The sequence below is a fragment of the Pan troglodytes genome, chromosome 9 (assembly GCF_028858775.2).
Source record: "Pan troglodytes isolate AG18354 chromosome 9, NHGRI_mPanTro3-v2.0_pri, whole genome shotgun sequence".
NCBI classification, from domain to species: domain Eukaryota; kingdom Metazoa; phylum Chordata; class Mammalia; order Primates; family Hominidae; genus Pan; species Pan troglodytes.
Window position 1 is genome coordinate 80,128,491 of NC_072407.2, and position 26,635 is coordinate 80,155,125.

At 41.9% G+C, this 26,635-nt stretch overlaps 1 protein-coding gene across 13 annotated transcripts in view; it reads right to left on the reverse strand.

Moving 5' to 3' along the window:
• Positions 1-26,635, reverse strand: part of ALG8 (ALG8 alpha-1,3-glucosyltransferase) — a 36,555-nt gene that overhangs the window by 1,717 nt on the left and 8,203 nt on the right. For 2 of the 13 annotated variants that reach the window (XM_063782535.1, XM_063782536.1), the window contains exons 2-13: positions 24,680-24,758; positions 21,366-21,559; positions 18,428-18,537; positions 16,545-16,612; positions 11,626-11,752; positions 11,246-11,349; positions 10,003-10,123; positions 6,786-6,925; positions 4,150-4,289; positions 1,698-1,795; positions 1,322-1,394; positions 214-288 (exon numbers count right to left, since the gene is read on the reverse strand). In XM_063782535.1, coding sequence (XP_063638605.1) covers positions 234-288; positions 1,322-1,394; positions 1,698-1,795; positions 4,150-4,289; positions 6,786-6,925; positions 10,003-10,123; positions 11,246-11,349; positions 11,626-11,752; positions 16,545-16,612; positions 18,428-18,537; positions 21,366-21,559; positions 24,680-24,758 — 1,309 coding nt within the window. In that variant the 3' untranslated portion in view covers positions 214-233. 13 annotated transcript variants of the gene reach the window in all.

A 26,635-nucleotide genomic window follows, 5' to 3' on the forward strand; every position in this document is an offset into this window, starting at 1 on the left:
AATTACAGTTGGCCGGGCATGGTGGCTCACACCTGTAATGCCAGCACTTTGGGAGGCCAAGGACGGTGGATCACCTGAGGTCAGGAGTTCGAGACCAGCCTGACCAACATGGAGAAACCCATCTCTACTAAAAATACAAAATTAGCTGGGTGTGGTGGCGCATGCTTGTAATCCTAGCTGCTAGGGAGGCTGAGGCAGGAGAATCGCTTGAACCTGGGAGGTGGAGGTTTCAGTCAGCTGAGATCGTGCCATTGCACTCCAGCCTGGGCAACAAGGGTGAAACTCCGTCTCAAAAAAAAAAAAAAAAAAAATTATAGTTAACATTACATACAGTTTAGAAGAGAAAAAGTTTCCATCTATAATTCTGTAGTAAAATTTGTACATAGTTGGGTGCGGTGGCTCAACGCCTGTAATCCCAGCACTTTGGGAGGCCGAGGTGGGTGGATCACCTGAGGTTGGGAGTTCAAGACCAGCCTGACCAACACAGAGAAACCCCATCTCTAATAAAAATACAAAATTAGCCGGGCACAGCAGCTCACGCCTGTACTTCCAGCACTTTGGGAGGCCAAGGTAGGTGGATCACCTGACGTCAGGAGCTCGAGAGCAGCCTGGCCAACATGGTGAAACCCCACCTCTACTAAAAATTTAAAAAATTAGCCAGGTGTGGTAGTGATGCATACCTATAATCTCAGCTACTCAGGAGGCTGAGGCTGAGAATCGCTTGAACCCAGGAGGCGGAAGTTGCAGTGAGTGGAGATCGCGCCACTGCACTCCAGCCTGGGCGACAAGAGTGAAACTCCGTCTCCAAAAAAAAAAAAAATTAGCTGGGCATGGTGGCGCATGCCTGTAATCCCAGTAACTTGGGAGGCTGAGGCAGGAGAATAGCTTGAACCCGGTAGGCAGAGGGTGTGGTGAGCCAAGATCATGCCATTGCCCTCCAGCCTGGGCAACAAGAGCAAAACTCCGTCTCAAAAAAACAAACAAAAAAAATTTGTACATAGTATCTTTTAGTTTTTTCCATATCTATCTGTATTTAATAGTTTTATTCATAAAGCATATTTTACATTCAGTTTTTGAGTTTTCATATAGGATTTTAATTTAAGTAGTCCTCCTCAAATACTCCCCCAAACTAAAGACACAAACTATGTTGTCTCGCCTGAGTGATGGGATTGAGTGATTTCTCCCTCTATTTACCAATTTTTTTTGTAATGTTGTCATATTACTGTTATAACTTAAAAATAAAATTTAAAAAGCTTATTTGACCATTTAGGTGTAAACATTTCACAAGAGTAAGTATAATTTTAAACATTTTTTTGATTACCTGAATAAAGTCTTCAGTGACGAAATACTATATATGGTGAATAGTAACATGAGTAAGATTTTAATGGGAAGTTCTGTTAAAAGAATAGAAAAAAAAAGATAATTTAGCTGATGACAGAAAGACTTATGATGCTGAAAGTAATATAAGCACACTGACACAGCTATATAGTGCTAATAATGCTTTTTAAGTTTAATTTTACATTTTTGTGACATCTAGAGATGCTGAGAATTACAGGAAATTGGAGGTTTTATTTAAGAGGATGAATGATCTCTCTCCAAGAGATTTTAGGGTTGTTTAAATTAGATGTATTAATCTCTGGGCCTCGATGAAAAGGTTGTGATAGTCAAATATAGTTTTCTCAGAAGACACTGTTTACCTGGTGCAGTGAAGAGCAGAGGAAAGAGGGAATAATGTCCTGTTGTGGTCAGAATCAGAAAAATCGAAGCATCTCCTGCTTTTCCCACAGACAAAAGGCTAAAAATAAAAATAATTTCTTAAAACAACAACTGTTATTACACTTGCAAATAGCTTAAATAAACTGCATCTCCTATTACATTAGAACTGGCTGAGGCATAGAAGAACATGCTGATTTTGCCACAAGTTCAATTTAGTTGAGAATATTAATTTTTTAGTAGGAAATTTTAAGCAATCAATAGCATGTATCAAACTGAATCAGGGGTATCGTAAAAGAATCTTGCTTCTGGCCGGGGACAGTGGCTCATGACTTTAATCCCAGCACTTTGGGAGGCCGAGGCGGGAGGATCACCTGAGGTCAGGAATTCAAGAGCAGCCTGGCCAACATGGTGAAACCCTGTCTCTGCTAAAAATACAAAAATTAGCCGGGCATGGTGGCGGGTGCTTGTAATCCCAGCTATTCAGGAGGCTGAGGCAGGAGAATCGCTTGAACCTGGGAGGCAGAGGATGCAGTGAGCCGAGATCGCGCCACTGCACTCCAGCCTGGGCAACAGAGCGAGACTCTGTCTCAAAAAAAAAAAAAAGAATCTTGCTTCCCTGAGTAATTGCCTTCTCCAAAGACAGGAATGTTGTGGGATTGGGAGCTGCCTAGTGGTGGCAGTCAGGGAAACAGGACTTGGAGTTTCATTTCCAACCCTATAGCTCATCTCTTGGACAATGCCCTTCACCTGCTGGTGTTTGGTGTCAATTCAGACTAAAGACATTAAAAGTTTTTGCTTTACTTTTTAATTTGGAAACTCCAAGCTGCTAAATAAACCCAGACAAGCCACATACTGGCCTGACAAATTTGCTTAACATATGTTCAGAGCTTAAATGATTTCTCAAGGTTCAAGAAAAATATCAAGAAAGAGGCTATTATTACCATTTATCTATCTATTGGGTTTCAACTATGCCTAAACTGGACACTTACATTTAAAATGGTTTTTTTAGCATGGCATAGTGAAAAGATCATAGATTCAACATCATAAGATTCAGGTCCTAACTCTAATTCTTGCGACCTGTATGACTTTGGACAAGTCACAAACATTTTGAGCCCTAGATTCTTCAGATGTTAAGACAGGGAATAAGCCTGTTTTGTTGGCTCACATCTGCAATCCCAGCACTTTGGGAGGCTGAGGTAGGAAGACTGCTTGTGCCCAGTAGTTTGAGACCAGCCTAGGCAACATGGCAAGACCCTGTCTCTACCAAAAAGTAAAAAAAAAAAAAAAAAAAGAAAGGAAAAAAAAGGGAATAATACCCATTTATTTTAACTATCTTTTTTTTTTCTTTTTTTGAGACAGGGTCTCACTCTATTGCCCCAGGCTGGAGTGCAGTGGTGCCATCTTGGCTCACTGCAACCTTCACCTCCCAGGTTCAAAGGATCTTCATGCCTCAGCCTCCCAAGTAGCTGGGATTACAGGCATGCACCACCATGCCTGGCTAATTTTTGTATTTTTAGTAGAGATGGGGTTTTGCCATGTTGGCCAGGCTGATCTCAAACTCCTGGCATCAAGTGAACCACCGCTTCAGCCTCTGAAAGTACTGGGATTGCAGATGTGAGCCACCATGCCTGGCCAATTATCTTAAAGACTATTGTGAGGCTCAAAAGAAAGAATGCAAAACAAAAACAGTTCTGGAAAATCTGAAATGTAGTACAGTATCAGGTATTATTCCAGAATAGACTAAATCCTTACTTTGACTAACAACACTTAACAAGGAACCATGGGACCTTATTTTCAGACGGGATGACGCCAAAGCCCAAGTTTTTTCTTTTTTTCATTTTTGAGACAGAGTTTCCTTCGGTCACCCAGAATGGAATGCAGTGGTGCGATCTCGGCTCACTGCAACCTCTTCCTCCCGGGTTCAAGCAATTCTCCTGCCTCAGCCTCCCGAGTAGCTGGGACTACAGGCATGTGCCACTATGCCCGGCTAATTTTTTGTATTTTTAGTAGAGATGGGGTTTCACCATGTTAGCCAGGATAGTCTCGATCTCCTGACCTCGTGATCTGCCCGCCTCGGCCTCCCTAAGTGCTGGGATTACAGGCGTGAGCTACCGCGCCCGGCCAGCCCAGGTTTTTTCTATAACATACTGCCCCTCAATGATCAGATCTAAAAGCCGGCTTTCATGGTACTTAATCACTACAGTGCTTCTTTCCAAAAACGCAGAAACAGAAATAGTACATGCATTTTTGCATACCTTCATGGGTCCAAGAATCTCAAGTTAAGCATCCCTGTCCTGTCCTAGTGGACATCTGTTCCTATATATCTTTGTTTTTGCCTATCCTGGTGAACATGACAAGAAGGGACAGAGCAAATAGAAAATAGGGTCATTGTGAAATATGCCAAAATGCTCACTGGCTGAGCTATCTGCTTACCTCATTGGGAGAATTGCTAGAAGTATGGCTTTTTCATGAACATGCCACCCAAACATAAAGGAGCTCAAGGCACAAAGAGTTAGACATCGGAGAAAGCCTCTGGGCCCTTGGGGTTTAAACCAAAGACAGAAAATAGAGGGCTAGAAACAATAGGCAAAGATAAACTTCAGTATCATTTGAAATAGACTTTACAGAAACAGAGTTCAGGTGAATACAATTTGCATCATCTCTGAAAGACAGCCGATCTTAGACAATTCTTCATGAAACCGAATCATTCATCACTTTGTGCACAGTCTAACAAAAGTTAACATAAAAGCAACAACTCAGAAAAAATTGGCATTTGATGTGTATATATATATTTTTATATGTAAATAAATATATTTTATATGTAAATATATATATATATATATATATATATATATATATAATTTTTGGTTTTTTTGAGACGGAGTCTCGCTTTGTTGCCAAGGCTGGAGTGCAGTGGTGCGATCTCGGCTCACTGCAACCTCCACCTCCTGGGTTCAAGCGATTTTCCTGCCTCAGCCTCCCAAGTAGCTGGGATTACAGGTGCCTGCCACCACGCCCAGCTAATTTTTGTATTTTTAATAGAGACGGGGTTTCACCATGTTGGCCAGGCTGGTCTCGAAATCCTGACCTCGTGATCTGCCTGCCTTGGCCTCCCAAAGTGCTGGGATTACAGGTTTGAGCCACCGCGCCTGGCCTTGATGTATATATTTAACTCATTAAAATTAATTCTACTGGCTGGGCATGGTGGCTCATGCCTATAATCCCAGCACTTTGGGAGGCCAAGGCAGGCAGATCACTTGAGGTTAGGAGTTCAAGAACAGCCTGACCAACATAGTGAAACCCCATCTCTACTAAAAATACAAAAAAAATTAGCTGGGCGTGGTGGTACATACCTGTATTCCCAGGTACTCTGGAGGCTGAGGCAGGAGAATCGCTTGAACCTGGGAGGCAGAGGTTGCAGTGAGCTGAAATTGCGCCACTGCACTCCAGCCTAGGTGACAGAGCGAGACTGTCTCAAAAAAAAAAAAAAAAAAAAAAAATTGGCCGGGCCTAGTGACTCACGCCTGTAATCCCAGAACTTTGGGAGGCTGATGCAAGTCGATCACGAGGTCAGGAGTTCAAGACCAGCCTGGCCAAGATGGTGAAACCCTGTCTCTACTAAAAACTACAAAAAAGGCCGGGTGTGGTGGCTCAGGCCTATAATCCCAGCACTTTGGGAGGCCGAGGTGGGCGGATCACGAGGTCAGGAGATCGAGACCATCCTGGACAACATGGTGAAACCCTGTCTCTACTAAAATACAAAAAAAATTAGCCGGCCGTGGTGGTGCATGCCTGTAGTTCCAGCTACTCAGGAGGCTGAAGCAGGGGAATCGCTTGAACCCAGGAGGTGGAGGTTGCAGTGAGCTGAGATCGTACCATTACACTCCAGCCTGGCAACAGAGCAAGACTCCGTCTCAAAAAACAAAAACAAAACTACTGCAAAACAATTAGCTGGGTGCAGTGGCAGGCGCCTGTAATCCCAGCTACTCGGGAGGCTGAGGCAGGAGAATCGCCACTGCACTCCAGCCTGGATGACGGAGTGAGACTCTGTCTCAAAAAAAAAAAAGAAATTAATTATACTATCAAAATTAATAATTAAGTTTTGGGATGTACAGTCTAACAACTTATTACATCTTCATAATTAGTTTACTAATAGTTCATTTATTAATGAACCTAATAGGTCAAACTACAGAAGTCCATAGATGCTTTTGAGCCAATAAATTAGATTTACCATATTAATAAATACTTAGTTTTATTGGCTGGAAGGCCATAGAAACTATATGTACCTCATAAGGCTGAAATTTTAGGAAAAATGTTTTACCTCAATTAAAATATGTGAACAAACAGCCCAACAGAGCTTAATTATCTACATACCTGTACTGTCATGTAATTAAGTGGAATCAGGTGGTTGCTAGCAGGTTTGAAACATTCAGAAACCAAAATTAAAGATGAGTGTAATTATCGATAGGATTGAGTTGTTTATATTGAATTCTACTAAAATTATACCATGAAATTGAGGTCACTGCAATCACTAATGAAATTTTAGAAATTAAAGTTTCTAAAGTACTTAGAATGAGGCCTCTAAGAGCATCTTACTCATATTAGGCTCATCTTAGGCTCAAAAAGCCTTTGTCGACTCTCTCAACTCATTATCACCATCAAGACAAAACATCCACGCTGTCCAGATACATTTGGAATTTTGATGATTTAGCTAACGGTGAGAAAAACAAACCAAATCTGGATGTCCCTGCCACAAACATTTCCTTCTTTCTCTGCAGCATGATCCATGCCTCTTCCTCTCTGGGCTTTTCTTTTTCCCTTCCCCCAGGGTGAACAGATGGTCTAACAGCCACTGGCAAGAATCTCTCACAAAGGCTTTACTGGTAATCCTTCCTTATGGTATTCAAAGTTACTCTAAGAATTGCTAGGAAATGCTTCAATCTGCAGAAGGATTACAGGCATGAAATTTATCCTACAGTTGGAAGAGCTTGAAAGTTGAAATTTAGTCAGCCAGACAAAAGAAAAGCAGAGAAAACTCAAGAAATGAGCACCATCTGTTGAGTTCTTACCAATATGGCAATCAGTGTGCAGATGAGGGTTGCCAAGGGAGTCACTGAGGGAAGGACTGTGTGTTGGAACTGCTGAACCAAACCACTTGTCATTGAGGCCTTGGGAATATTGTTGGGATCAAGAAATTTCAATTTCAAACCTATTAAACAGATATTTTGTTTTGTTTTATTTTTATCTTTATCACCGAGATACCATATATTAACAATCAATTCCTTGAGGAATAAAAAGTAAGCTACTAAATCTTATTGCTGCTTAAAGGCTAAGATTTCATGAATTTAATCCTATACTATTCTACCCAAAATGCCTCTGGTCTTAAGATTATAATATATAAAGCAGCTCTTTGCATTGGAACAGGGAATTTGTGCAGCTTATAGGAAACTTGCCGGCAGGCAGCACAAATGGTAATCTGCTCTCACCTCTGAAAGCAAGCTTCTAGAACAGTCTGAGCATGTCATGAAGGAACTTTGAATCCTTCATCTCCTATGGGAGAAACCCTGTATTCCTAAACATAGTATCCAGTGTCTTCCATGATCTCATCGCCCCTTCCCCCCTGTTCAATCTCATCTTTACTTTGTTAAATGCGGCTTGGCCACAATGAAGTAACTGTGGGTCCTCAATATACCACTCTCAACACCTGTGTCCCTCTGCCCAGGCAACTCCCTTTGCCAAATTAACTTCTAATTCAATCACCTGAGAAAGCTCCTAAATCAATAAGCAGAACTGATTTTCTTGTGAGCTCACTTTTTTTTTTTTTGAGATGGAGTCTTACTCTGTCACCCAGAGACAGAGGCTGGAATGCAGTGGCGCAATCTCGGCTCACTGCAGCCTCTGCCTCCCAGGTTCCAGGTTCCAGTGATTCTCCTGCCTCAGCCTCCCCATTAACTGGGATTATAGGCATGTGCCACCATGCCCGGCTAATTTTTGTATTTTTAGTAGAGACGGGGTGTCACCATGTTGGCCAGGCTGGTCTCGAGCTCCTCACTTCAGGTGATCCGCCCATCTCAGCCTCCCAAAGTGCTAGGATTACAGGCCTGAGCCAACGTGCACAGCTGAGTGAGCTCACTCTAACAGTGTTCACCACAAGGCACTGCACTTGTTTATGTGCTCATTTCCTCTACTATACTGTATTCCTTGAAGGCAGGAATGATGATGAGTTCATTTCTATCCCCAGTACATAGGAGCTCAATAAATACTTGGTTATTAAATAAATCAATTCAGAGAATGACAATACAAGCCCCAACAAGCTCTGGCTAATAGGACAGTCAGAGACAGTTTGAGCACCTATAGGGCCTGTCAAATGCCAGTGAAAATGAACACAATGTGGGAAAGATGTACCAAAATATTTTCTACTTACTAACCTCTTCCCCTTTCCCCTTTGGCCTGCTGATTCTCTCTTACAGCTAATAACTATCTCCCTATAACAAAGTTGTCTAACTCTGACACTGACTTTCCATGTAAAACATCTTCAAAGAGACAAACATACAAGTGAGGGTACAGTACAGCTTCCTGACTCAGACAAGGCAACTGGCCCTTCTACCTCATACTATGCTGGCTGTTCAAAGCTTTTTTTGAAATATGAATGTTAGGAATTACTCTGTAAGAATGCCATGTACATCAAGGCTAGATTCACAGTGAGCAACACGGTGACACAATGTATAAGTCATCACATAGGCAGTGTATGATTTCCTCCAAGTACTTATCAAAAACAGTAATAGTGGCCACCATGCATGGAGCATCTACCATGTGCCCAGGGCTCTGCACTTACTACTTTTAGCCCCCTGAGGTACAGAGATGGAGTAACCTGCCCAAAGTCACACAACTAATAGGTGGTAAAACTGAACTCAGGTTTGTCTGGCTCCAAAGTCTCTGCTACTGATAACCTAGTACTTTTTAAATTTTGCTTCTGTTCCTCACAACACACTGTATAGGTACAGGTAAAGTACTAGTATGCCTTTCGTATAGTGAGGAAAGTTAGACCAAAGGAAGCAAATGACTTGTCAATGCCACACACTGCAATAGCAATTTACGCAGGTGAGCCTCCAAACCAAGTCATCAGACTGTAGATCTGGAGTCCACAAACTATAGGCCAACAGCCAAATGTAGCCTGTGCCCAGTTTTTGCACAGCACTGAAGTATGAATGGTTTTTACTTTTATAAGGTTTTAAACAAATGTGTGCATACACAAATACAGACACAGACACACATACACACACACACACTGTGTGTGGCCTGCATAGCTTAAAATATTATCTGGCCAGTTACAGAAAAAGTTTGCTGACCACCACTCTTGATCATGCCATTTTCCCACCAAGCTAGATTGTATTCACAAATGAGAGACTGTGTTATCCAGAGTGAGTTATTTTTAGTAGAACCATCTCAAACCATAACTTATTTTTCATTATGACCCAATTTTAAAAACCATAGCCTGGGTTTTTCATTTCTTCTCACCTCATGTTAAAATGCAGGGTTATTTTCCTTATTGGTTTAATACCGAGAGTCACAACTTACATATTCTTCTTTCTTGTTTCTTGTATGTTTAGGTTTAAAAGTGGGGTAGGCCAGGCATGGTGGCTTGTGCTGGTAATCCCAGCACTTTGGGAAGCCAAGGTGGGAGGATCATTTGAGACCAGAAGTTTGATCCCACTCTGGGCAACATAGTGAGACCCTCATCTCTAAAAAATAAAAATTTAAAAATCAGCCAGGTGTGGTGGTATGCACCTGTGGTCCCAGCAATTCAGGGGGCTGAGACAAGAGGACTGTTTGAGCCCAGGAATTTAAGGCTGCAGTGCACTATGATCTCAACACCATTGCACTCCATCCTGGGTGACAGTGAGACCCTGTCTCTAAAAATAAGTAGGGGTTTGAATAGGAATGGTGAGAAGGGGGGAAAAAAAGCAGGGTTAACTGCTGCTGCTGAATAGTTTTTTAATTAAGGCAAAAATTACCTTTATAGAGTGTCTACATATTTTATTTTTTCCCCAGGAAAGGATCAATAACCTCATTACCACAAGGAGCTTTTATAAGGAAAACAGTCTGTTTACTGCACTAAAGCCTCAGTCCCAAGAACTGCTCCCCCTGTTCATCCTGAAAGCTGAAATGCAGGACTGGAGAACAAACAATTCAGCCACATTCAAAACACAAAGGTTTTTCCATTTCTCCATGTGCCTAAGTCCTTTCAATATTCAGAGTCTGAGTAAAAAATGCTCGCTACCATACCGATGACAGACAGCACTTTGTCCAAAGCATTGTACAAAGCCCAGAAGTTTGGAGCCCAATATGCATGACAGAGGCCCCTCTTGAAAGGAAAGAGTCGGGAAAAGACTTGAGGCAGCTGATTCTGTTGAAAAGAGAAATGAAACTGATTAAACAGTCATCAATCTTTTTCAAATTCAAAAAGAGAACTAGGGAACTCTCTATGGTATAGTGTGTAGAAAGTTATGGGGTCTGGGTTCTAGTAAGTAAGTGGTTATATGCTCACCACAATGTAAGTTCACAGAACCTTCTTTTGGTCTCACTTTGTCCACTGTCCAGTGGGACAATATACATAAAAATACTCTGAATACCAGTCCATACTATTATAATAACAGAAGAATTTACAAGCTACAAAGCAGAACACAGACTGAAGCTTATCCATGTCTACTAGGGTGAAGGGGAGAGCTGGGAAACTACAAAAGATGTGACACATTTCAGTTTTAGTAAGAATTAAAATTAATTAGTTGATTTCAGGGCAGGGAAGAAGAGGAAAAAAGAAAACATGTGAACATCTGTTAAATTCTATGCACTTTAGAATGTCTGCTGTCCATGTAAGACTGCAAAATTATTGATTTTGTTACAAATACATTTTATCAAGTAAGTAAACTTACAAGTACAGAATACACAAATAATGAAGATCAATTCTGTGTTTGTGTATGTGTAATGTACAGTTAAACATATACATGTATATATATATACATATTTGAATGTGCACAAAAATGTCTGAAAGAATACTACCTTATCGGGCCAAGAGCGGTGGCTCACGCCTTTAATCCCAGCACGTTGGGAGGCTGAGGCGGGTGGATCACCTGAGGTCAGAAGTTCGAGTCCAGCCTGACCAACATGTTGAAACCCTGTCTCTACTAAAAATACAAAAATTAGCCAGGCATGGTGGCATGTGCCTGTAATCCCACCTACTCAGGAGGCTGAGACAGAAGAATCGCTTGAATCCAGGAGGTGGAGGTTGCAGTGAGCCGAGATCATGCCACTGCATTCCAGCCTGGGTGACACAGCGAGACTCCACCTTAAAAAAAAAAAAAAAAAAAAGGAATACTGCCCTATCTTTGGGGAGTCACGTTGGGTAAGGAGTAAGAAAAAAGTAGCTTTTACTTATTTTACATATTCCTGGCTTTATTATGTTTTCTAAACACCAACAAAGAACATGTATTAATTGAAAAAAATAAAATAAAATAAAAAAAAGGCTTACCAAGGCCAGGAAAGGACCCAATGAAAGAGCAGAAACTAGGAAAACAACCAGTCCCAGGGAAATAACACGAACAAAGCTGAAACTCTTCCATCGAATAGACCCATCTACGGAAAAGGAGCATTATCAGTAACCAGGAAGATGGAAAGGAACATTAACCATAACCTATATCATGTGCTAAAACTAGAAGTATCCCACAATAGTATACCAATCTATTCATGATGTGGCAAGAGCAGAGAAAAGCGAGAATGGGTAAAGGGCTTACAGGATTAGCAGCTGAGATATCTGCTGTGCTTCATAAAACCTTCTTATCAAGCAAGCCACCAAGTCAACACAGTAAGGGAAAAATCGAAAATGTTTTTGCTATTATTACCAAAACTTGCCTGGTTTATTTGCAGTGAAACAGTAGGATCGCAGCAGATATACACCATAAGCTGGTGCTACATAGAGGTAGATATGCTTGAAATGTAGGAGAACAGCAAAGAGAAATGCTCCTTCCATATGCCTTTTCTAGGAGATTTAAAAGGGAAATATCACTTTAAAATTCACGGTAAATGAAATGCAATAATGTGGTATTCTGGATTGAATCCTGGAACAGAAAAAGGACATTAAAGGAAAAACGGGTGAAATTCAAATGCATCAATATTGCTTTCTTAGTCTTGATGAATGTACCATGGTTATGTAAGGTGGTAATGGGGGAAAATGGGTGAGGGGTATATAGGAACTCTCTGTACTATTTCTACAACTTTTCTGGAAAGCTAAAATTATTCTACAAAAAGGTTATTTAAAAAACTAAAATTAGGCTAAGTGTGGTGACTCACACCTGCAATCCCAGCACTTTGGTAAGCCGACGTGGAAGGATTGCTTGACCCCAGGAGTTCAAGACCAGCCTGGACAAAATAGGGAGGCCCTGTCTCTACAAAAAAATAAAAAATAAAAAAAATTAGCTAGGCGTGATGGCTTGCACCTGTAGCACCAGCTACTCTGGAGGCTGAGGTGAGAGAATCTGCTTTAGCCCAGGAGGTGGAGGCTGCAATGAGCCATGATGACACCACTGCACTCCAACTTGGGTGACAGAGTGAGACCCTGTCTCCAAAATGAATAAATAAATAACAAAAATAAACAATACCTACTTTTTTAAATTTTTATTTTATTTTATTTTATTTGAGATGGAGTCTCCCTCTGTCTTGCCCAGGCTGAAGTGCAGTGGCACAATCCTGACTCACTGCAGCCTCCGCCTCCTCGGTTCAAGCAATTCTCCTGTCTCAGACTCCCGAGTAGCTGGGACTAGAGGCGTGTGCCAACACATCCGGCTAATTTTTGTATTTTTTAGTAGAGACAGGGTTTCACCATGTTGGCCAGGCTGGTCTCAAACTCCTGACCTCAGGTGATCCACCTGCCTCGGCCTCCCAAAGTGCTGGGATTACAGGCGTGAACCGCCATGCTTGGCCCAAGGTAAATATTCTATAACCAGTATAAGGAAAACATAGGCAAGTGATTCCAGCTAGCTTTTTTTTTGAGACGGAGTTTTGTTCTTGTTGCCCAGGCTGGAGTGCAATGGCATGGTCTCGTCTTACTGCAACCTCCACTTTCCGGGTTCAAGTAATTCTCCTGCCTCAGCCTCCCAAGTAGCTGGGATTACAAGTGCCCACCACCACGCCTGGCTAATTTTTTTGTATTTTTAGTAGAGATGGGGTTTCACCATGTTGGCCAGGCTGGTCTCAAACTCCTGGCCTCAACTGATCCACCTGTCTCAGCCTCCCAAAGTGCTGGGATTACAGGCATGAGCCACTGCGACCAGCCCAGCTAGCTTTTATACTGAGTCTAATGTGTTCATAAATTCATTATTCCAACAAAGATTTATCACGTACTAAGCCTTATGCTGAGATCATATCCTACATGTCATCAGTAATAACATACTGCAAACTCTCCCTTAGGAATTAGAGCCCAGAGAATTAAATTACCTTCACCCCTCACAGTTTCAGAATAGCTGGAGTTGATTTCCAAAGAAGGGCTGGGAATGAGAACATGAACAAATATATAGGATGCTATGCTACCAAAAAAATCAATTGAATTTTATATTGTAGATTAGGTAACTTATATAGCACTATCAAGCTGAAGGCACCAGTCACTGCACTTGATACAAACACTACTTAGGAAAACTAAAGGTATTCTGATGTAAAAAGAACAAACAAAGGCCAGGCGTGGTGGCTCATGCCTATAATCCCAGCACTTTGGGAGACCAAGGCGGGTGGATCACTTGAGGTCAGGAGTTTGAGACCAGCCTGGCCAACATAGTGAAACCCTGTCTCTACTAAAAATACAAAAAATTAGCCAGGCATGGTGGTGGGTGCCTGTAATCCCAGCTACTTGGGAGGCTGAGACACGAGAATCACGTGAGGTGGAGGTTGCAGTGAGGTGGAGGTTGCAGTGAGCTGAGATCGCGCCACTGCACTCCAGCCTGGGCGACAATGCAAGACGCTATCTCCAAAACAAACAAACAAACAAAACAAAACCAGCTTACTATAACTAAGAAGTTATAGTAAGAATTTGGCTGGGTGTGGTGGCTGACACCTGTAATCCCAGCACTTTGGGAGGCTGAAGTGGGTGGATCACGAAGTCAGGAGATCGAGATCATCCTGGCTAACATGGCGAAACCCCGTCTCTACTAAAAATACAAAAAATTAGCCGGGAGTGGTGGTGTGCACCTGTGGTCCCAGCTAACTGGAGGCTGAGGCAGGAGGACTGTTTGAGCCCAGGAGGTTGAGGTTACAGTGTGCTGTGACTCCACCACTGCATTCTCCAGCCTGGGTGACACAGCATGACGTTGTCTTCAAAAAAAAAAGAAAGTCTGAAATCTATCCACCTCACAGGAATTTCGGAAGGATTAAATGAGATAACAGTCCTGATGTTCTGCAGGGGAAACTGCCACAGGGACCATGAAAGGCCAGTTTCCTTCTCTCATCAGGTGCGGTCTAGAATTGGTAGCTTTAGGAGTAATAACAAAAAAGAGTGGGAATGCTTCCAGGTCTCTCTTCAATTTTATAACTTATTTAAGATCTGGGTAAGGTCTAGCTGATTCCATAGTCAAATTTTATTTGTTCAATAAGCATCCAACAAATATTCATTGAACACCAGTTATAGTCTAATTACTATGAAGCTTTTTATGGTTAAAAGAGAAAAGTTTATCCAGACATTTATAGTTGACAAAGAACTTTAGATTATCAAATTTGACCTTTCTAATGTCCCTGTGAGGTAAGTAGCCCCATTTTACAACTAAGAATGTAGCGGTAAATTTCATTTTATGGGGAAAATGAGGCTAGGAGGGTTAAATAACTTGCCTTCAGTTAATGGTTCTCAAGCCTGATGGTGTATCAAAATTCCTTAGAGAGTCTTAAGCCCCATTCCCAGAGACTTTGATTCCATGTACAAAGGGATGGCCCCAAAATCTGAATTTCTGATTTCCTCCTCTATAGGAGGAATAATAATTCTAACAACTTCACAGAATGGTTCTGAAGTTTACTCAATAAGATATATGTAAGCCAGGTGTGGTGGCACACATCTGTAATCCCAGAGACTCAGAAGCAGAGGTAGGAGGATTGTTCAAGGCCAGGAGTTCAAGACCTGTCTCTAATCCTAGCACTTTGGGAGGCCAGAGTGGGAGGATCACTTGTGGTCAGGAGTTTAAGACCAGCCTGGACAACACAGTGAAACCTCCTTCTCTACCAAAAAAAAAAAAAAAAAAAAAATTAGCCAGGTATGGTGGTGTGCACCTGTAGTTCTAGCGACTCAAGAGGCTGAGGTGAGAGAATTGCTTGAGCCCAGGAGTTTGAGGAGGCAGTGAGCCATGATTGTGCCAGTGCACTCCAGCCTGGGTGACAGAGCAAGACTCCAACTCTTAAGAAAAAAAAAAGACCGGGCGCGGTGGCTCACGCCTGTAATCCCAGCACTTTGGGAGGCCGAGGCGGGCAGATCACGAGGTCTGGAGATCGAGACCATACTGTAAATGGTGAGACTCCATCTCTACTAAAAATACAAAAAATTAGCCAGGCGTGGTGGCAGGCGCCTGTAGTCCCAGCTACTCGGGAGGCTGAGGCGGGAGAATGGCGTGAACCCAGGAGAAGGAGCTTGCAGTGAGCCAAGATCGCGCCACCGCACTCCAGCCTGGGAGACAGGGCGAGACTCCATCTCAAAAAAAAAAAAAAGAAAAAAAAAATACATGGAATGTATGTAATCTTAGTAGCCATGTATTCGAGTAAGCCCTGAGTTGCATAGCTCATTAACATTAGTCAGGATTACACACAGTTCTTCTGATTCCAAATCCCCTTCTATTACATTAATCTTCATGCTGCTGACAGTAAAGTATCACCGTCATAGTTATTATATTGTAAAGACTGCTGCTAGAGACTTCATTTGTACATAAATTATCCCAACCAGACAAAATGTAATTTAGGGGCTGGGAACGGTGGCTCATGCCTGTAATCCCAGCACTTTGGGAGGCTGAGGCGGGCGGAACACTTGAGGTCAGGAGTTTGAGACCAGCCTGGCCAACATGTTGAAACCCCATCTCTAATAAAAATACAAAAATTAGCCAGGCATGGTGGTGGGCGCCTGTAATCCCAGCTACTTGGGAGGCTGAGGCACAAGAATTGCTTGAACCTGGGAGGCAGAGGTTGCAGTGAGCCGGGATTGTGCCATCGCACTCCAGCCTGGGCGATAGAGCGAGACTCATTCTCAAAAAAAAAAAAAAAAAAAAAAAAAAAGCAAAGAAAATGTAATTTAGGGCAGGCACAGGGGCTCATGCTTATAATACCAGCACTTTGGGAGGCCGAGGCAGGAGGATCACTTGAGGTCAGGAGTTCGAGCCAATATGGCAAGACCCTGTCTCTACTAAAAATGCAAAAATTAGCCAGGTGTGGTGGTGTGCACCTGTAATCCCAGCTACTCATGAGGCTTGAACCCAAGAGGCAGAGGTTGCAGTGAGCTGAGATTGCACCACTGTACTCCAGTCTGGGTGACAGAGTGAGACTGTCTCAAAACACAAACAAACAAAAACTCAATTTAATTCAGGCCTGCCGCATGCTAACAAGCTTTTGGAGTACAATTGTCTCATCTGTTAAATGAAGAAAATTATGGTCAAAAGAGAAGATGGAATTTGTGAGAAATACCTAATAAAAGTGTCTATTGCACTTGGCAGCTCAAAACAGTCAAATAAATTTACCTATCACCCAGTACACTGTTCCCTTTACAATCTAAAAACTAATCTAAAAGGGAAAAAATCTAATTAAACAATTATGTTTACCTGAAATAATCGTGCAATGGAGAGTAGCATTAATCCAAATAAAAAGCCATTGTACTGAAAATGAATATCTGGACTTAGGTCAAGGAAAGACAACAGAGGACACCAAATTCATAATGAACTATACCAGCTGATGGAGTATAGAAATTCCAAATGCTTTAACAGCAAAATTAAAGACAAAAAATACTACTACTAATGTGGACTGCTCATAAATATGTTTTCTATAAACAGACTCAAATTTATTTATTTATTTATTTATTTTTTTTGAGATGGAGTCTCACTCTGTCACCCAGGCTGGAGTGCAATGGCACAGTCTTGGCTCACTGCAGCCTCTGCCTCCTGGGTCCAAGCGATTCTCCTGCCTCAGCCTCCCGAGTAGCTGGGACTACAGGCACATACCACCACACCCAGCTAATTTTTTTGTACTTTTAGTAGAGACGGGGTTTCACTATGTTGGCCAGGCTGGTTTCGAACTCCTGACCTCGTGATTCCCCAACCTTGGCCTCCCAAAGTGCTGGGATTACAGGCGTCAGCCACTGCACCTGGCCTAAACACATATTTTTATTTTTGCTAATCTCTGTATCATTCCAATTTTGCTGAAGCAAACACCATAGTCAAATCTTTAATTGAAACTTACATTTGGGGGTGTGGTGGCTCACACCTGTAATCCCAGCATTTTGGGAGGCTGACATGGGCAGATCACTTGGGACCAGGCGTTCAAGACCAGCCTGGCTAACATGGCAAACCCCCGTCTCTACCAAAAATACAAAACTTAGTCAGATGTGGTGGCACACACCTGTAGTCCCAGCTACTCGGGAGGCTGAAGCATGAGAATCACTTGAACCCAGGAGGCGGACACTGCAGTGAGCTGAGATTGTGCCACTGCACTCCAGTCTGGGTGACAGAGCAAGACTGTCTCAAATTAAAAAAAAAAAGAAAAGGAAAGAAACTTATGTTTAATGACATCTTAGACTAGATGATTTAAAACATATGAATTTTTTTTATTTAAAAACAAATTTATGTTTAAGAAGAAAAACAAAACTTTCCCAGGTTTTTCCTACCTTTTCTACCTTAAAGGCCCCACAGCTCAGGGGCAAGAAGTTTTTTGTTTTTTAGAATTAGGGATGAGAAAGGAATGGACCTAACTGCTACTAAGGCCACCAGCATGCAGCATTGCATTGTTTATAGGACATATACAATCTTATGTATTAAAGCCTCACAATGAACCTGTGAGGTATTTAGAATTATCCTCTTTAGAGATACTTTAGAGATTAAGAAATTAAGCCTCAGTGACATTCATCTACTCATGGTTCTAAAGCTGCTAATGGCAACTAAGATTTGGGTCCAGGTTACATTGAAACCAGAGGCTGGGTGCTTTCCTCCACACCAGGCTACCTTTATGAAAACTGCAACTATTAGTTTCCATTACAAGGATTTTAATTACATCCAGAAGCCTTGAATTTAAAAACTTTGCCTTTTAATATGTGGTAAGCCAAGATGGTAGAAAAGCACAAATGCCTGACCATTCCTACACGCACACTGTGATATGCCTTTTCCAATTAAAGGTATTTGGAATAATGTGTTACAAAACTATTTAATATATATGTATCAGATTAATCTAAAAATAGTTCACAATCTCAGTACATTGTTTTATTGATGATTTAGCTGGTCCTCACATATCCCACTAATTTTTCAGAAATGAAATACTCTAACCTCAGAGTCCAGTGAAGTTGGGCAGAGACCACAGTTAAGTGAGCCTACTAACCCACCCCACACTCATTTTCAGAAGGAGCTCACATCTCCAATCATTATTATAGAAAACATTAATCTTGTATTAGTATACATCAGAATAAGTAAGGGAATAGTACATAGAATATCAAGGATACGGTCCACAATTAATAACCCGAAGTTCCACAGAAGTAATACCGACAGAATAAATTTTGGCTTTTCTGTAAGTTCTTTACCCACTTTTTTTCCATCAATGCATTTACAGCACCTACATTGAAACATTAGGAAAGAAACAGAAACAACTTTGATCTTCATTGGAACATCACTTCTGCAGAGTAAACTACGATACATTAGTCATTCCTGACAAACTACATGCCATTCTTTTTTTTTCTTTTTTTTCCAATTTTTCTTTTTCTTTTTTTAGAAGGGATGTGGTATCACTGTTGCCCAGGCTGATCTCGAACTCCTGGGCTCAAGCAATCCTCCTGCCCTGGCACCCCAAAGTCCATGCCATTCTTGATTTCTTAAAAAGGTCACGGCAAGCCGAGCAGGGTGGCAGGTGCCTGGCTACTCAGGAGGCTGAAGTGAGACGACCACTTGAGCTTGGGGGTCTGAGGCCAGCCTGGGCAACACAGTAAGACCTTGTCACTAGAAAAAAAAAAAAAAGAAAAAGTGGTAGCACAAACAAGGACCTCGGGGCCTGTTCCACGTCTTTTTCTAAGCTGTGCTGATCTAAAACAAAGTCTTCATTTAACAAAATTAAAAATAAAAAGCCACGTAAACCCCAAAGTAAGGATTTTGAAAACTGAGAAAGCATACATTATTTCAGTCCTTAAGAGTAAAAACTGCAGACAAGGCTAATTTAACACTCTAAATTATATATCATAATACCAGCCAAATTAAGAACAGAACTGCAAATGTGCACCTCCTGACTGTCCAAATTATAATTTAAAAACCTTTATGTAAAAATGCATGTCATTTAAATGTTGAGATATATTACTAAGTGACAATAACAGGTGACAAAACAGTAAGATCCTATTTTTATTTTATGAAAATTATATTCGAACACAGAAAAGAGACTGAACTAACATACACCAAAATGTTAATAGTGATTAGTATACGTGGGGGAGTATGACTCATTTTTACTTTGCATGTGTGTGTGCTTTTCCAAAGTTTTTACAATGGGGATGTATTATTCTATAAAAAGACGATATTGAAAATGTGCTACATTTGAAGAGTGGCAAATTTTAACAATAAATCTAAAACAAATAATAGATGCAATTAAAGGGGGACTAGCAAAGGTATCCTCCTTTTGCCCTATGGAGCCTCAGTTCCCTCATGAATAGAGGCAGTAGACTTACAGGGTCACTGAGAAAATTAAATAAGTTAATAATCTGTATATCATGCTTGGTTCTGGGAACTGACACAGAGATTTCAATTTTTTTTTTTTTTTTGAGACAGGGTCTCAGTCTGTCGCCTAGGATGGAGTGCAGTGGCGTAATCACAGCTCACTGCAGCCTTGACCACCCAGGTTCAAGAGATCCTCTGCCTCAGGCTCCCAAGTAGCTGGGACAACAGTCCCCGGCAACCACAGCTGGCTAATTTTTGTATTTTTAGTAGAGGCAGGGTTTCACCATGTTATCCAGGCTGGTCTCAAACTCCTGAGCTCAAGCAATACACTAGCCTTGGCCTCCCAAAGTGCTGGGATTAAAGGCATGAGACACTATGCCTGGCCTTTCAACAATCTTTTTAACTATTCCCTCTACTTTGCAGATGGAAATGAATTCTATTTCCTCTCCCTTTGTGCTTGTATACTCTTCCCCTGGAAGCTTGAATTCAAACATTTTGAGTTAAAAAGAGTATATTAAAAATTACCTTCCCTTTCAACTCTTGCCAGGTCATAAACAGATTGAAAGGAAGGGTTTCAAACAGGATTATTCAATGAGAATGCGCAAGGGTTAAGACATTCCCAAGGGACTCTTTACTGAGTGGGGCAAGGGTTCAGTGTAGAGGGCCTCACAAACAGAAACGATCCATTTATGACAAGGGTCACTGAATGAACACCAGTCACTGTTCTGTCACAATCACACCAGCGAGCTTAAGAGTTAGGAAAGAATGAGGTCGGTGCAGCGGCTCATGCCTGTAATCCCAGCACTTTGGGAGGCCGAGGTGGGTGGATCACGAGGTCAGGAGTTCAAGACCAGCCTGGCCAACATGGTGAAACCCTGTCTCTACTAAAAATACAAAAATTAGCCTGCCATGGTGGTGTGCACCTGTAATCCAAGCTACTTGGGAGGCTGAGGCAGGAGAACTGCTTGAACCCGAGAGGCAGTTGCAGTGAGCCGAGATCGCGCCACAATACTCCAGCCTGGGCGACAGAGCAAGATTCCATCTCGGGGAAAAAAAAAGAAAAAAAAAAAAGAATTAGTAAAGAATGGAAACTGACATTAACTGAAACTTAGTACTTGGAAGTCACTGTGCAAGACATTCTATATATGTGTATTCAATACTTAAAATTAACTTATAAGTAAAAGTTGTAAAACATAAAAATTTAAAATATAAGCATAACTTAAAATAACAAAGAGTCTTCATGAAGGAAAGTATATGGAAACAACTAAAAGCACTCAGTGAAATTTCTTGAGTTTACTAGAATGAAAGCTCCGTAAAAGCAGACTTTGGTGGTTAGCACAATCCATACGTGTGCGCTACTGTGCATGTACTGTGTGCATCCCCTAAGATAGGGTAGGTGATGGAAGCCTCTGGCGGCCTGCTGCAAGGAAGCAAAGAAAAACATATGGAGCTATTCTGGGTGGGAGAAATGGCCCTAGAACTATACTTGGGACTACTTCTTTTCACAACATTCATAATCTCTTGTTCTACCTCTGCCTTGTAACTCCACCTTATTCCCATTTCTTCCACAAGATTCAGCTAGAGTGCTTTAAACATGTAGTTTAAAGCACAATACAATTTTTCATTGTTTTAGCATTTGCTATCATATAAACTTTGTTCCTCCTAAATTGGGAGTAAGTTAATACTACTTAACACTGTAGTATTTTTTCAATACCTTCCATACAAAATGACATGCTCCAGACTTACTCACGGACAGCATACACAAAGAGTACATCCATAAAGATGACGGAAAATCTCTGGAAAAGTAAGGTCCTTGAGCTGGAGTAATTCAAATTATGGACATTCAGCATTTCTTGATCAAAATATTTGGCGACATGTGACAGGATATACTCAAACCATGCAAAGAAAGGGGGGTAATCCAACGTCCACTCTGAAGTTGCCTGTGATAAAAATAGAAGATCAGACATATCCTAAATAACTGAATAAACAAAGATGGTGCAACGATTTAAAATTTTTCATTCTCTGGTCTTTAAAACAGCACTTTGGGAGGACAAGGCAGGCAGATCGCTTGAGCCCAGGAGTTCAAGACCAGTCTGGGCAACATGGTAAAACCCTGTCTCTATTTTTAATTAAAAACAAACGAACAAAAATCACAGTGAAATGCTGTTGCACTTAAAATATGCCCTAAATTAATAGAACAATTCCTATGTAAGACTGAACAGAACACTAAAACCTGTCTTGTAAATTATTTAACATGGTCTTCAATTTCCTTAAATAGAGTCAACTACACTTAAAGGAAATTAATTTGAAACCTGGAGATGATAAACTTGGTTATGACATGGTTCTACTCATCTAAATAACAAATAATTCACTAACTTAGGTTCAAATTCTGTCTTAGAGACACAATTTCCCTATTTGTAAAATGAGGTATTATGAAGATTAAATGAGATAATACTTATGAAATATATTTATAAACAACAAAATAATACACAAATGCTATTATATTTTGTTTCACTAAGTTATATGATCCTGGAGAATAGAAACTATCCTTTATCATTTTGTATCCTCAGCATTTAGTAAGTGCCTGACATATTGCTTGGGATAAAATAACCACTAGTTAAAGGAACAGTTGCTAATGAGTAAATGAAAATAGAAATCATATGAAAACATACAAGCTTTAGAATAGTATATTTTGTTAGATTTCTCTAACTCTCAGTTTTCTTTTTCTTTCTTTCTTTTTTTTTTTTTGAGATGGAGTCTTGCTCTGTCACCCAGGCTGGAGTGCAGTGGCGCGATCTTGGCTCACTGTAAGCTCCGCCTCCCGGGTTCACACCATTCTCCTGCCTCAGCCTCCCGAGTAGCTGGGACTACAGGAGCCCGCCACCACACCCGGCTAATTTTTTGTATTTTTAGTAGAGACGGGGTTTCACCATGTTAGCCAGGACGGTCTCGATCTCCTGACATCGTGATCCGCCCACTTCGGCCTCCCAAAGTGCTGGGATTACAGGCATGAGCCACCGCACCCAGCCTAAGTCTCACTTTTTGCACCTATACAACAGGGATAGTAGTATCTACCTCATGGGTTATGGTATTCCATTTTATATATACATATAAAATACTATATATGGTATCGAAACTCATAGGAAACTTGCAAAAAATTTGCCTTAAAAAAAACTCCCTGGGCCGGGCATAGTGGCTCACACCTGTAATCCCAGCACTTTGGAAGGCCGAGGCAGGTGGATCACCTGAGGTCAGGAGTTCAAAACCAGCCTGACCAACATGGTGAAACCCTGTCTCTACTAAAAATACAAAAAAAAAAAAAAAAAAAAATTTCCTGGGCATGGTAGTGGGTGCCTGTAATCCCAGCTACTCAGGAGGCTAAGGCAGGAGAATCGCTTACTCAGGAGGCTAAAGGCAGGAGAATCACTTGAACCCAGGAGGCAGAGGTCGCCAGTCAGCCGAGATCGTGCCATTGCACTCCGGCCTGGGTGAGAGTGAGACTTCGTCTCAAAAGAAAACAAAACAAAACAAAATCCAACTCCCTGTCAGCAGAGTACTGCTTTTCATCAAGAAATTTCTGGGCCGGGCGCAGTGGCTCACGCCTGTAATCCCAGCACTTTGGGAGGCCGAGGCGGGCAGATCACAAGGTCAGGAGATCGAGACCATCCTGGCTAATATGGTGAAACCCCGTCTCTACTAAAAATACAAAAAATTAGCCTGGCGTGGTGGCGGGCGCCTGTAGTCCCAGCTACTCAGGAGGCTGAGGCAGGAGAATGGCGTGAACCTGGGAGGCGGAGCTTGCAGTGAGCAGAGATCGCGCCACTGCACTCCAGCCTGGGCAACAGAGCGAGACTCTGTCTCAAAAAAAAAAGAAGAAATTCCTGGAGTAATGTCTGTTTTTCATAAAGTATTACACACAGTTTAGTAATTCATACCAGAAACAAAAATACAAGCTGGGTGCAGTGGCTCACGCCTGTAATCCCAGCAGTTTGGGAGGCCAAGGTGGGTGGATCACCTGAGGTCCGGAGTTCGAGACCAGCCTGGCCAACACGGTGAAACCCCCTCTTTACTAAAAATACAAAAATTAACTGGGGCATGGTGGCGGGCGCCTGTAATCCCAGCTACTTGGGAGGCCGAGGCAGGAGAATCGCTTGAACCCGGGAGGCGGAGGTTGCAGTGAGCTGAGATTGTGCCACTACACTCCAGCCTGGGTGACAAGAGCGAGACTCTGTCTCAAAAAAAAAAAAAAGGAAAAGAAAAAGAAATAAAAATACAGACATAGTTTTTATAAACAATATGAGAGAATGGTTTGTATATTACCTGATGTCTACACATCACATTTGATTATTCCTTTCCTCACAAAATCACAAAACATTAGGAACAGACAGGATCTTAGAAATAATTCACTCCAAATCCTTATGTGCCAGATGAGACACTAAGGCCCAGAGACATGAAGTATCTTTTCTCTATGTAACTAGATAGTGGCAGAGCCAGGCCTAAGAATCCAGTTCTTCCTCTTTCCCAGTCCACTATTCTTTCAAAAAGTGTGGTAGATATTATACCTCCCAATTTATAGACTGGGAAACTCATTTTGAAGTAAGGGGATTCCCTAGTAGTGCAAGAGGACAGAACTGAGAAGAGATCACAATTTTTATAAAGATTAATTAGATCTATGATTGCAAGAAAAATTTTTTTTTTTTGAGACAGAGTCTCACTCTGTCACCCAGGCTGGAGTGCAGTGGCGCGATCTCGGCTCACTGCAACCTCCGCCTCCCAGGTTCAAGTGATTTTCCTGCCTCAGCCTCCTGAGTAGCTGGGATTACAGGTGCCCACCACCACACCCAGCTAATTTTTGTATTTTTAGTAGAGACAGGGTTTCACTGTGTTGGCCAGGCTGGTCTCCAACCCCTGACCTCATGATCTGCCTGCCTTGGCCTCCCAAAGTGCTGGGATTACAAGCGTGAGCCACCGCACCCAGCCGGAAAACATTTTTAATATCAGTAATATTTACCTAGTTTATAGATGAATCTTAAAAAAAAAAGGTGAAAATTAAAACTTACCTCATAATACCACTGTGATATTGGCAAACTGTGAGTGATAGCAAGCCAGTTTCGGTGTACTTCAAAATCTGTGGAATGGCTACTCAAAACAATTAGATAAATAAAATGAGATTTTGCAATATTTATCAATTTCTAATTCCCATAGTTATGCTTTTAAATGGACTGACATTCCCTAAGCTGTCACAGCTCACTGTCCTATAGAGACACAAATAGACATTACATAATCCTGTAACACCTCATTTATCTGGAGGTCAGATCTTTTAGAAAGTTGTTGAGCAATCTACAAGTCAGTGAAAAGGGTCTCAGAACTACCTAAAGGGTTGACAAGAAGCCCAGACTTTTTCTTTTTCTTTTTTCTTTTTTTTTTTGAGGCAGAGTCTCCTTCTGTCACCCAGGCTGGAGTGTAGTGGACCCATCTCAGCTCACTGCAACCGCCGCCCCCCGGGTTCACGCGAGTCTCCTGTCTCAGCCTCCCGAGCAGCTGAGACTACAGGCATGTACCACCAATCCTGGCTAATTTTTAGTAGAGGTGGGGTTTCACCATGTTGGCCAGGCTGGTCTCAAACTCCTGACCTCAGGTGATCCACCTGCCTCAGTCTCCCAAAGTGCTGGGATTACAGGCGTGAGCCACCGCGCCCGGCCTAGCCCAAACTTTTTCTTACAGGCGGCCCTCAGGCCTTTGCTCAGAAGTGACTTCCTCTTACTCACAAACAATTCTAACAAAATTCATTACCTGAAAAAGGCCTCATATACCAAGACATAAGGATGAGGAGTTCATCTGACAGAGAAGGTGGGAAAAGATCCTTGCTTTGCCTTTCCCATGTCTCCAAATTCTCCCTCTTCCCATCACTATATATATCTAAGGATCACCCATCTTTAGAAAAAATCTTTTCCTGTTTGTCCACTGCTGTACCTCCCCTCCACATTTAGAACAGTACCTGACGCATGGACAAGCTCAATACATTCTTGCTGAATATCCACTCACCAAAGTGAACAATGAGTTCCACAGCAAAGCCCAATTTACACTTTCCAACATTTTACACAACCTTTCCACAATGACAACTTTCTCCTACCTCCAGCCAACCCTTCTTTCTCAGTCATGGCTTTCCCTTCCTATATTCATCAGGGACATGTTGATATTCCCCTAGGTTCAGTTCTTGGTCCCCTTTTTACGCAACTTATTCTGCTCTGGACAATCTTATGCAAACTTTCTGGTTCCACTGTAAATTGTATAATGATGACTCCCAAATTACTTTTTTTTTTTTTTTGGAGACGGAGTCTCGCTCTGTTGCCAGGCTGGAGTGCAGTAATGCGATCTTGGCTCACTGTAAACTCCGTCTCCCAGGTTCAAACGACTCCCCTGCCCCAGCCACCCAAGTAGCCGGGACTACAGGTGCGCGGCACCACGCCCGGCTAATTTTTTTTTTTGTATTTTAGTAGAGATGGGGTTTTACTGTGTTGGCCAGGATGGTCTTGATCTCCTGACCTCGTGATCAGCCTGCCTTGGCCTCCCAAAGTGCTGGGATTACAGGCATGAGCCACCATGCCTGGCCTACTCCCAAATTTCAATATGCAACATTGGCTTCTTTACTAAGTTGTAGAGACAGACACCTCCAACTTCCTGTTAACAATCTCACTTGAATTTCCTACAGATATTTCAAAATCTCCACTCAAAACTGAATTGATGACCCATCCATCCCAAGTCTAAGTACGTATACCCAACAGAAATGCACAGTATGCTCACTAAAAGACACGTACTGTAAGAATGTGCAAAGTGGGGCCGGGCGCAGTGGCTCACACCTGTAATTCCAGCACTTTGGGAGGCTAAGGCAGGCGGATCACGAGGTCAGGAGATCAAGACCATCCTGGCTAACATGGTGAAACCCCATCTCTACTAAAAATATAAAAAATTAGCTGGGCGTGGTGGTGGGCGCCTGTAGTCCCAGCTACTCAGGA